The sequence below is a fragment of the Camelus ferus genome, chromosome 5 (assembly GCF_009834535.1).
Source record: "Camelus ferus isolate YT-003-E chromosome 5, BCGSAC_Cfer_1.0, whole genome shotgun sequence".
Classification (NCBI taxonomy): domain Eukaryota; kingdom Metazoa; phylum Chordata; class Mammalia; order Artiodactyla; family Camelidae; genus Camelus; species Camelus ferus.
The window spans coordinates 10,044,225-10,057,402 of NC_045700.1; the positions used below are offsets into that span (position 1 = coordinate 10,044,225).

Genomic DNA, 13,178 nt, shown 5'->3' on the forward strand with positions numbered 1-13,178 from the left:
TTGAGAGGTATTCTGCAAAGAAACTGGCATAGACTTTTTTTTTTTTTTTTAAATGTCAATGCCATGAAAGGCAAAAAAGGTTGGGGAACTTTTCATGATTAAAGAAACATGAAAAACTAATTGATATCTTGACTGGATACTGAATCAGGCAGAAAAACAGCTATCAGGCAGGAAAAAAGCTACAAACCTTTATAAATGCTATAAATGGCATTTACTGAAACATTTGGGAAAATCTGAGTATGAACTATAGTAGTGTCAGAACAATGTTAACATTTCTGAGTATACTAAATACGTTATATACAAAACTGTCTCTAGTTTTGAAGATACATGCAAAAGGAAGTATTAAGCAATACAGTAATATGTCTGCATTGTGATCCTCAGTTAGTTCAGTGAAGAAAATAAATGTCAGCAAACAGGCAAAATATTAACAGGTGAAGGTTCTAGGGGAAAGGGCATATGGCTATTCATTCACTATTCTTTCAACTTCCCTGTGGGCTTGAAGTTTTCCAAAATAAGCAGCTGGGAGAAAAGAAAAAACGTATGAACTTCCCTTGAGCCAAGGATAAGTCCAGCTTAAAATCCATTCAGTGGAACTCCACCCATGAGAAAAATGTCCCAGGGTAAGATGACCCAAGCAATAAAAGTATATTCATGGGCAAGAGCTGAACCAGGAATAAGGGAGAGAAAAAGTGTGCAAGAGATGAAGTGTACTGCCTATGTTGGGGGAAGTGATGGGTTCTGTGAAGGCCTCTGAAAAACACGTACTAATGTGTAGCACAAAAGAACTAGCACTTGTATTTATGCCATGACACCTAGCTGGATTACAACAGCATCATTCACAAATGGCTTTGCCCTCTTTCCTCTTTCTCCTTTGTCAACCCTGAAAGTAAGTACCATGAGAATAAGTGGGAGAAAGTGAAGATTAAAACAAACCACCACCACCATGGGAATGAGAATGGGGGAAGGGGAAATCTTTAAACTGGTGTAAGATTAGAACTGGACCTTCTGCAACTTGAAGTATGCTTTAAATACTAAATATAAGATGGTCTTTATAGGTACAAATGATGGCCTAGAAAGAGAAAACAGGAGTTGAACCTTGTATAGATGAAGACAGCAATTAATAGAAAAACAAGGCAGAGGACTCAGCCATTTACAAAAACAACAGTGATAAACTCCCAGGAATGAATTTGGGCTCAAGCCAGGAGGAACTCAGGGAGCTGAGAGTGGAAATAGGCACTGGAATCAAAAATCCAACTCCCTGGAGGAAATGAGACACCTCCTGTGAGGCAGAGAACAAGAGTCAGATTGATTACTTGAAACCAGGGAACTGTATCTTCTAGATACAAACAGAGGCTAAAAAAGCTCAAGTCACAAGTTCAATTTCAAATGAAAACAAAGTGCTTACCTGAAATGAAGGGAAGAATTAGAAATATCAGTGCAACCAACAATCAAACCACCATATCCTGGCTCAAGGACTGGAGGCAATTTCTCTGAAAGATCCTACTATAAGACCTTCTTCAGAGCTGAGGACTTCAAAAAGTCAGGGCTGGGGCAATTTCAAAACTGCCTTATAGGAAAGGGTTATTAGCATGGCAAGAAGGAAAGAAAAGAAACCCACTGAAAGAAAACAAGACCAGATAAACTCATAAACAAAAAACTACAAAGCATGTAAAGAAATCTGATGCTAAGACAGACAACCAAAGGAACCCAAGAAATGGGAAAATTTACATCCGAGTAAGTAGAAAGGATAATACAATCTAAAAACGAGTTTAAAATAAGTATATTAAATGTGCTGGAAGACAGAAAGGAAGGTGCTTATGAAACTGTAACAGCGTATTCTGAGAAATGAGAAATTAAATGAGTCATTAAATTAAACATTCAGAAGAAGGGACATGGAAAACAGTACGGAGAGTCCTCAAAAATCTATAAAAACAGACTTACCATATGATCCAGCAATCCTACTCCTGCCATATATCCAGAGGGAACCTCAATTCAAAAAGACACCCACACCCCAATGTTCACAGAAGCACAATTTACAATAGCTAAGACATGGAAACAACCTAAATGTCCATTGACAGATGACTGGATAAAGACGTTGTAGTATATTTATACAATGGAATACCATTCAGCCATAAAAAATAATAAAATAATGCCATCTGCAGCAACATGGATAGACCTGGATAATGTCATTCTAAGTGAAGCCAGAAAGACAAAGAAAAATACCATGTGATATCACTTACATGTGGAATCCTAAAAAACAACAACAACAACAACAAAGAGACAAATAAACTTATTTACAAGACAGAATCACAGACACAGAAAACATATTTATGGTTATCAGTGGGGGAAGGGGGTGGGAAGGGATACATTAGGAGTTCAAGATTTACAGATACTCACTAATATATATAAAATAGATAAATTAACAAATTTATACTGTATAGCACAAGAAACTATATTCAATATCTTATAGTAATTCATGGTAAAAAGAATATGAAAACAAATGTATGTATGTCCCTATATGACTGAAGCATTGTGCTGTACACCAAAAATTGACACAACACTGTAAACTGACTGTACTTCAATAAAAATATATTAAAAAAAAGTGAGAAGTGAGGAGACGGTAGAGGCTTCAAAGAGGAGAAATTACTGCTGGCATAGTGGGAAAATGAATAGATTAAGGAAATATGGTAAGAATTCAGATAGCACTGAAGGCCTAACTTGAGCTTACTGGCCAAAAATTAAAGAAAGACCATTTAACAATATTGCATTTCACATTTACCATCTACATGCAGAGTAGACAGAAATGGATTTATCCAGGATTAAACTAGATGTGTACCACAGAGGAAGGGTCAAGAAATTTGAGGATCCATGCAAAGGAGTAATTATAAGTGACTGTGTATACGAAAGTGAGAAGGAAGGAGGTACTCTGATAGGTATGCAGCAAATAATGAGGTGAATCAAAAAAGGAGACACTGATATGACTCACAAGATCTTTCACTTAAAAACTGCAATGTTTGCCTCAGGTCTCTTTACCAAGTCCAAACTCCTCAGACTGATATTCAGTGCCTTTCCAACTTACTCACTTATTTTTAATGACTATTACTCTAGCATAACTGTAAAGATCCAATCAAAGTGATAACCTGGATATTCTAGAGTACCCAGATCTCCCCAGGTCTTTCTAAAGACTTCCAAAGGTTATGCTAGAAGAAAGAATCAGCTCCATAGCCAAAAAGAATTAATGTAAGTTGTTAAAAGTGGGTCTTATCTCCAAACTCCTAGCAAGTCTGCAATTAAATAATCACTGAAGCAAACTGCTGGGCTACCAACACAACTTTGTCATAAGAAACTCTTCTGTGTAATCATATATATTGTAGTGATATTTTACATGCTGGGATGTTTCCACAATTTCTCTGGATACTCCTCTAACTAGTTCCACCAAAAAAAACCAAAAAACAAACAAAAAACCACACCAGCAATTGGCTTCCTATTATCATCTCTTACTTTGATTCTTTTACTCCATTCCTAATAATTTAAAATACTTTTCTTTTAATATAACAACATCAGTCATGACTAAATTTTTACTAAGATCTGCAACGTTTTATGAATCCTAACCATATACTGGTATATCTCATTTCCTTCTTCTTTATTAAGATTAGTTAAAAACAAAACAAAGAAGAATTCCCTTCAACAAGAAGTAAGGTCTGCAGCTGTTGAACCGGTTTTTCGGAGGAGGAGACATAGGTTTATTACATCACTAAGGGAGTCTTCAGTCATATTCCTTGGAGAATGTTGTTCTCCAGGTCAGGTATCTCTTCTCCATGCCAATGTAAACAAAATGTTGGCCAGTTGTCAGGAACAAAATGTATGAAGTTCACTACGTACCATCAACTAGAATTAAGGCTACAGCTTGTTGTTAGGAGCAGAGTCTTAGGTAATTATCTAAAAACAAAACATCTGTGAGAACAATTTCTTTAGAAATAACAGGAACACTTGTTTTCCCTACTTAAGCATAAAAATTAAAATGTATCATTAAAAAAGCCACAAACATTTTTCTTTTGATCAATTTCCTTTGAATTTTTCTCTTTATCAATTCACTAATTCTCTGAGCCCAATATTATTATCCTTCTCACCAGCCCAAAGAGCTCAAAGCAGCTGAAGAGTATATAACAAACTAGAAATGGTCAAGAAATGAAGAAAAAGTGACAGAACACATCCTCCTTGTGCCTCCTGTCCTAGTATCTATGCCACCAAGGTTAATGTCAACTCAGGAGGACAAAATTCTCACAGTGATTTCATGTGACTAAAGTAAAAGTTACTTTATATGAACAGAGGATGGGAAATTTTTAGATTCTTGGAGAAGGGGAGCTGAAGAAGAATATCATAGCTAAATTCACGTGATTCATAATATCTAGGAGAGATCTGACAAATCACATTTTAGGCAAGAGACAGAGGCATATGGAGAGACAGATGAAGAAAGACAGGGAGTTTCCCCATCACAAAATTATGTTCAAATTCTGTCCTTTACATAAAAGCATCTCACATGCAAGCATTTACAAATTCTGGAAGCAAGGTATAACTGATGATGTGGTATAATTTATATTAAAAATGTAAGAAGCATGTGGTGGTAAGAGATTAAATATTACTGGTGCAAGATGATTTTATTTTTGCAAATCTATACAAGCCCTATATGCCAAGGATATAAAATAAATGAAAGAAATGTGGTATTACTTTCAAACCCTAACACACAAAATAATACCCTTTCAAAGCAATTAACAATGGTTTAGAAATGAGTTTGCCTGGACCCAAACAGTTAAAGTACCATGGTTCAAATGATTACTACTCCCACCATCAGAGCATGCTACACTGCTTGCTCTGGAAGATGGGACAACCATCTTCCAACTTTTTTCAGTTTACATCTGTGACTATATAGGGAAGTAAAACGGATCAAAGCTGAGGATTAGTGTTCTTATGCCTGCAAAGCCAGTCATTTCCACCATACTCTTCTTCCTGAAACCCCGAAACACCATAATCCTCCACTCCTTACCCCTTTCATCTATTGTACTGTTTGGCAAGATGGACATATGACATACATGACATTAGGACACATGAAAGTTATAAAGCAGGGTTATTAAATCAAAATAATTTTTAACATATCAACCAAGCAAATATGCAAAAATCTAGTAAATAAGAGAAACTTACATAATTAAGGCTCAGCTAATCCTTTTATCCTATGAAACAAGCAAGCCCCCTCCCTGTCCTCCATTCAGGAGACACTTCAGTTTTATAACCTGACATGTTTATATGGCACCTTTTACATATCAGACAATGTTAACAATAAAGACTGACCCAAGTGTTATAAATAGCAACAGTTTCTGAGTCAATACTTTAGATATAAATTAAAAAGTCCCCTTAAAGTGATTTGAATGTATATTTATGTATGACTGAAAAACTGTGCTATACACCAGAAACTGACACAACATTGTAAATTGACTATAACTCAAAAAAAAAAAGAAGAAAAAAAAGTGACTTGAATTATATTGATATTACAATATTTGTAAACTGGCTGCCTTTAAAAATATAGATATTATATACACAGTAGGACAAATGAAGTTTGTTCTTCTCTGTAAATTCATTTAAAAGTATATCTACGATTACACTATCAAGATTATAAAGGTTAGATTATACTCAGAGATAGGTAAATGCCTTTGAAATGTTTTTACCATCAAAAGAAATAATGACCTTAAGAGTTCATATATGGGAGTTTGAGATTTGCAAATGTTAACCACTATAAATACAAGAAGAGACAAACAACAAATTTCTTCTGTATAGCACAGGGAACTATAATCAGTATCTTGTAATAACATTTAGTGAAAAAAATGTGAAAACAAATGTATGTATACATATGCATGACTGGGACATTATGCTGTACACCACAAATCGACACACTGTAACTGATTATACTTCAATTAAAAAAAAAGAACTCAAGTATTTTCATGTGTGAAAGTGTGAAGGTCACTAGCTTCGCTGTCTTTCTCTAAGGTTCTCTGCCTACAAAAATGCAGCTGAAACATAACCAACTTAATTCAAGATTTTAAAATGACTTATGCCAAGTAAAATTAGCCAAAGCACTGAAACTGAATCACACGGTCTTGGAGTTCTAGGCTGGTGGCTCCCTCTGATCAAACGGACAGTAACCAAGTAAGGTGTTTCTAGACTATATTAGTTCCTTAATCAAGGATGTAGGATCGCTGACCCCTTAAAGCATAATAAAAATGCACAATATAAGTAAGTTGGTGACAATTTATTTAATTTAGGTTGAGCTACCTGTAAATTCTTCATATCTCTGGAAACAAGTTGTATATTCATCTTGAAAATACCAGTAGCAACAACAAATATTCATAATATTTGATACAAAATCCTGAAGCATTATAAGAATTTCTATAAAATAGACAAATTTGATTCTACTACTTTCCATTCTCAGACCTTAACTTCCCCTACCCCCTTTCCTGTCTTGCCCCATCACTCCTCCAACCCAGTTTCTATCATCAGGAATTTACATATAAACTATTTTATAACAAGGTTTTCAAACAAAGAAAAACCATGATGTGATTCTCCCATCACTTAAATGTAACAGTATTAACTTTAATTCTAAGTACAAAAATGACCACTTTCAATATAAACTAAAGATCTTATTCTTCAATTATAATCTTTCCATATTTCCCAAAGTTAAGATTCTGATAAGATACATAAGGCACTGCATTAGAAGTCTGACCTTCAGACTTTTAAGATTAATTTTAAAGTGAGAGAAGTCAAACCACAGCACCTTTTAAGAGATAAGGAAAGCTCTAGTGTTATTATACCCCTTTTTGGTTTCTATTGGAGAAATAGCAGATTCTTAATCATACTCACACCCATGAAAGCTTTTCTTTAATAGCATAAGCTAGAGTTTCTGTACTTAAAATTTTATGATTTTAACTCCTTTAAGAAAGAAGTCACCGAAGATAGTACTTGACAACTAGAATCCGAGCTATGTAATGTCTTAAACAATTATGAGAGATAAATATTAGTGGCCATTTTTAAGCACACTAAATGATGATGGACTTACCAAGGTAGGGAGCTGGGCTACTTATGTACCTGTTCCTACTTAGAGGATACATTAAAGAATACTTTGAGCATCCATCCCCTTATGTATGACTGTGTTAAATTCACACTGAAACCTGCCTATAAATTTTTCCTTAAATATTACTTACTTCTAGTTATGTCTTCTATTGACAAGCTATATTATATTTGCAACCAAGAATCCAGTAATAAGGTCCTCCAAAACCTTCATCTATGTCTAGCAGAGATGGATAAGACTGACCTCTAACTCTGAAGTGAGAAGGATGGTAAACAGGTTACTTTATTTATAATGAAGCTTCATTATCTTGAAGTATGATAAATCCTCAGCCTATAAAACATCTTCAAATTATCATACATATAGTTTAAAAGTTTGAAAATTTTGTTTGAAAATTTTGTTTAAAATTTTAAAACTCTAAAAAGACAAAAGAAATGCTTCCCTTATATCATTTCCTATTACATCAGAAATATACTTCTTCCAGTTAATTTGTCTCTATAATTAAAAGCAAAGAGCTTAGACAATTTAACTGTCCAACTATAGAATTATATTCTGAAATTAATAAAGGACCAAAGATAGTAACATATGCAAAAGTTGAAAGTGGTTAAAATGATATGTGATAACCTATTAAAAGTGATATGGTTTTGGCTTCAGAATTTTACTTTAAAGGTTGTACAAGGCCAGATTATGAGGCTATTTGCAAACCTGGGAAATCTACTAGATGCATTAGATAAAAGAACAATGAAAAGACAAAAGTAAATACATGTTTCATTCTGTACAACCGTTCAGTAGTAATGTAACCATTTAGTTAAACATTGGTTAATCAGTTAATCATACAAAAGTAACCATTCAGAATTATCTCTCTACATGAGTTACATTAATATGATTTCTGGACCTTCTGGTAATTTAAAATACTCGTATTTATTAGAAAGTAAGTTCTTAATTTAAGATTACATTAATTATAACTATAGAATCTTAGGCACTTAACTGAAATTAAAGCCTGGGTTACTTTAAAAGAATTATAAATACTGTATAAGAAAAAAAAATACTGTATAAGAGTAGTTTTATAAAAATATCACCAAAGGCTGATATATTATGCCTGAAAATGCTTCCTTTCATGTGTGCTTTTAGTATGTCTGATTCTTTTAACCTCAATCTATTTGTATGGCATGTAGTTGTGTGATAATGGGCAGCTTGTTGGTAAACACAAATCTCCTGAGACATCTTCTAAGTGATGTGTTAACATGCTAAAATCATTAAAAAAAAAAAAAACTTTCCAAAATTATGATATACATATCCTTTTCAACACAAAAACACATGTCATTATCATTGATGGCATATAGCTCCTTCAGATCCTTTTCCCTTTCACAAAAGAATTCAATTACAAACAATACTACCCTACTAGTGATTAAATATAAAAATAACTTCTCCCAACTTTTCCTAATGTGATCAATCCTCTGTAAACTCTAGGAAATGTATATCATCAACTTCCGTGACAAAGAATTCCAATGCCTAAGAGACTTAACACTCATATGTCAGTCATGGCTGCAGGGCCAGGAAAATGACCATCATGATGGACTCCTGCATTCTTCACATTGTGCTCATGGACAAAGTCAGTGTAGTTTCTATGTGCAGGCTGGGGTGGGGACAAGGCCCTTGTGTTCCACTGGTTTCCACCACGTTGACGGCAGTCACTGGCAGCAGAGAGCCTGGATGGTTGGGGAGTGGGAGGGGAGCACAGTTAGTTAATAGGAATAGGAGAAAATGAATGTGTATGAGGTAATAAAAGAGAAAGGCAATGGGACCAGCATGCACCAGTGCTACAAGTAGTTATCAACATCTACTCCATGCAGTGCTAACATTCAAGATAAACAAAGAGGGGAAAACCTACAAAGTTACATGTAATGGAAAAATGTCAATATGGAAATATGTATAAGAAATCAGTCAATTAAGTGAATTAAATAAAGAGGAAATTTCACAGAGAGCAAGACACTGTATCTGTCCCTGATGTCACTATCAAAATTAAAAGCAGAAATGTCATTTAAGGTTCTAATGAGAAGAAAAAATATTTATCATCTACTTAATTCAAGTGTTTTGAAAGGACAATTCTACATAAGGACAAAGCCGTATGCAGAAAAGGGCGATTGTGAAAAGTTATTTCACAAATCAAGTGATTTCAGAAAACTGAAATCCAAGAAGCAAAATTCAGAAATAGTATTATAAAAATCTACCCTCACAGAGGCCATGTAAGTTTACATCAATGTGCCCAATTAAGTGGACAATCACTGTTTCTTCTATAATCAAAGTTTATAGGACCTCAGAATGAAATTCAACAGGTACAGATAATGTGATAACATTGTAAGCCCCCTCCAGGAAATAGTTAAATAAGCATAAGCAATATAAATAAGCCTATGAAAGTAAGAGAGTGAAACATGCACACAAGCAGCTCCTGGTTAGAGATGATCAGAGTCCTCCAGTAGAAAGAAAACATGTGCCAAGGTTTTGTGATGTGGCAAAAAGGGCAGCACATATTTAAGATAACTACAAAGGGAAAAAAAATCATCCTAATTATAAAAAAAAAAAAAGAAAATGCCTCAGAATAGATTTTTAAATGAGAGTATTTTTCAAACTCAACCAAAACATGAATCTTCATCTTTTTTCCTTAAGGAAACTAAAAACAAATTAGCTAACAGGATTTTTCAGAACAAACTTGGAAGCCTTTTTTTTTTTTTTTTTACAATAAAATCATCTTTCCTTTAACTGAAATATAAGTTGTTCATCCGCTCTAACCCATAAAATTCACAATCCTTAACATAGGGTCTATGAAAATTTAGGAAATTAAATTAGGTTTATGTTCTCCCCTACATATGCAAGATTTTCCAAATATTATTCAGCTTTGTTTATTAATAATTCATGGATTTAAAATACATAAATTATTTCTCAAAAGATAGTTTCAATATTAGATAATTCTACGTTATTAACATATCAAATCATTCACTGAAATAATTATGTCATTCAGAAGATACCAGCAAGAAAAAGTTAAACAACTGGACAGGGAGTAGGTATAGATTAAATTGGCTAAAAGTTATCTGCCAGAAATAGACTAATCCGTTATTCTGGCCAACTGTTCAAACCTAGGGAGTATTTCTAAATTTTATTAACTTATCGCATTTCCAAATTTTATTAACTTATCACTTTCTAAAGGAGGACTGTTTTATATTTATCTAAAAGTATTAGTAAGAATCAAAGCATGCAGAAACAAAGAATGAAACGTAGAATACATTTTAAATTAAGGCTGGGGAATCCATTAGCTCCAAGCCAGGTCAGTTCCATATTCAGTTCCATGCCACTGTTAACATACACTGAGGCTCACTAGGTTTTGAGGATCATCATTTGACTCCATTTCAGCAAAGGAGGTCTCAGCACAAGTACACAAAGGAAGGACATACAGCTCCAAATTTTTCATTTTTCTTGATATTCAATACTCTCTGATACAATATTCTCTTTTTAAAGGCTGCATCAAAGGTACTGAGTAATGACTAACAAATCAAGTTAAACAGAATTAAATATGTATTAGTTAAAATTGGAGGGTGGGAGGGTATAGTGCAGTGGTAGAGTGCACGCTTGTTAGGCTGCACGAGGTCCTAGGTTCAATCCTCAGTACCTCCATTAAAAATTAATAAATAAAAATAAAGTAACCTAATTACCCCTGCCAAAAAATTTTAAAATAAAACAGGAAAACTAAAGATTCAGTGTCATAATACAGATGCAAACACACTAGACTCTCATTTTATACTAATATAAAAGGTAAGCATGTATTAAATGAGTTCTTTTATAGTTCAAGTCTCAGTAGTGTTTCCTTGCTAACATCAAAGAGATAAAATATAGCTGCTAACGGAGCTGTGTTTTCAGTAAAAAAACTGAAGAAACTTTTTAATGGCTTAAAAAAACAGACCAACATTTGACATTTAGAAGTCTTTATACTTGAAGTATGTGCCCACATGTACACACAAAGCACTCCCGCACCACACTCTCAAGCAGAAAGGGGAAAAAAGGATTTTCCTTAAGGAAAACACAGCCAGGGGTGTGGGAGGGAGGAAGGAAATCCCCTTAATCTTGGAAAATAATCAAGTTATTTGGAACTGAAGTAAAAATATGCCCAACCATCAAAAGCAAAGCACCCTGCAGTTAGTTCCAGCCATAATAAACAGTGAAAAACAATTACATAGCAAAGACTGAAAATAATCACCAACCACTGTTGACCCACCACCATGAAGGAAGAACTGGTTGCACAGAAAGCTGACCAAAACCTTGAGATCACCACAGAAACTCATTAGATTTCAGGTACTACACAAACTAAGAGCAAGAGAAAAAGAGAAAAATCCTATAAATTATTAAGGTTCATTTCATAAATAGACACAAAACTTGAACAGATGATGCAACCAACATGCCATTCAGTCAAATAATTCCCAAGGAGCCTCCCACGCCACATACATTTATTTGGGGAAGGATGAACCCTATTGATTAATCCCAATAAGCCACAAAGTATCCATATTTATGTACTTACTATTAATCTAAAAAAAAAAAAAAAAAGACTCTGGGAATCTAAACAAATGAAGTATCTTCCCTGTCATCTGATTCCCCCCAAATGGAGTATTTCATGCTTTGTTTATATTGAACTATATTACATTTCCTTTTTGGCTTTATCTTCAGTTCTTAATGAAGAAACACATCCAAAGCAGCAGCAGCATGCTGTGTGGAATAACGTCTAATGAATATATTATCCTTATGGATCTGGGAAAAGGTCTATAGCCTGGCACTGAAGGCTTTTTCAACAGAGAAGCACCCACTCGGCTCATGTTAACCAAAGTAAGGAGAGAAATGATGTTCTTCATGTAGACAGCTGCACTCTCTTCTTCATCTATACCCCTTATTTTTCCCATCCCCATACGACTGCTCAGTAATATGCTGCTTTTCAGCTTACAAATATGAATAATTTGCTTTCAATAATATTTAAAGTACTCTAAGATTACGGCTGGGGATTCAGAATACTATCAGGCAAGCAGTATTTTATTTTGGTTTAACGAGTTAACAAACCATTTCTTGTCATGCTGGTCTGCTCCAGGACTCCTTGGAAGATTCTCAATCTCTACTAGCACAGGACCAGAGGGAACAGAAGGAATCACAGGCAGAGTGGATCTCACACCCCAAGCCTTTGGACACAAATTATAAAAATCATCTATTTTGCCTAGATAAAAAGATCTCTTCACCAATAAATAGAACATTAACATGGAAACTATCTATACAGTGAACAGATATAATAGTAAACATAGTAATAAACAAATACTTGAATGATCTATTCCACCTTAGAGACAGATTGATAATTTAACTGTACATTAGTATTTTGTTCATTTTACAGAAATTACAGAGACAGAAATTGTTTTATAGAATACACGTTCTATTACAATGTCTTAGAAAATAAAGTAACAGGTCTCACATTACTGAGCCATCTTACAGATAAGAAAAAGAAAATGCACAAAATTTCCCCAAGGTTATGCCACTGTGAAAATTCAATTAATAATACTACAGTTTGTCATAATTAACAACAGTGTTCCACTGCTTCAGAAGCTTTAATTGTCTTACCTGTTGGGATCCATTACTCTGAGTTGAAACATTATTGTGCACACTGTAATGAGGAAAAAAAATTACCCTTGGCACATAAAACTAAGAATGTAAGATGTCCAGAAAACATTCGCTTTTATAAAAGCAAACATACCTACAGGCAAATACTTGCTTTTCTGCTCATTTGACATTTCCATATACCTCTATTTCACTTGTGCTTTAGATATACACTTCACTACTAATTTTATTTATTTGCTGGACAATGTCTGTCAAAGACGACAAAATAAAGACAGCAGCACAAATGATTCATTAAATACAAGGCATCAAGCACAAATATCCACATAAACTTACCTGTCACTTCTTTTGTATATTCCTACCCACTCAAGATTTTCTGGTGTCAGCAATAGCTCAGCATTTTATAACTTGAAAGGTTTTAGTATAA

General features: G+C 34.1%; 1 protein-coding gene across 5 annotated transcripts in view; it reads right to left on the reverse strand.

Annotated features, from left to right (window-relative positions):
• EPB41L5 (erythrocyte membrane protein band 4.1 like 5) overlaps positions 1–13,178 on the reverse strand; it is a 103,041-nt gene that overhangs the window by 48,465 nt on the left and 41,398 nt on the right. For 4 of the 5 annotated variants that reach the window (XM_014565005.2, XM_032479298.1, XM_032479297.1 and 1 more), the window contains exons 15-16: positions 12,758–12,800; positions 12,212–12,327 (exon numbers count right to left, since the gene is read on the reverse strand). In XM_014565005.2, coding sequence (XP_014420491.1) covers positions 12,212–12,327; positions 12,758–12,800 — 159 coding nt within the window. Of the gene's footprint in view, positions 1–6,286; positions 8,824–12,211; positions 12,328–12,757; positions 12,801–13,178 lie in introns of those variants that run through there. The other variant, XM_006191479.3, reaches the window with a different exon arrangement.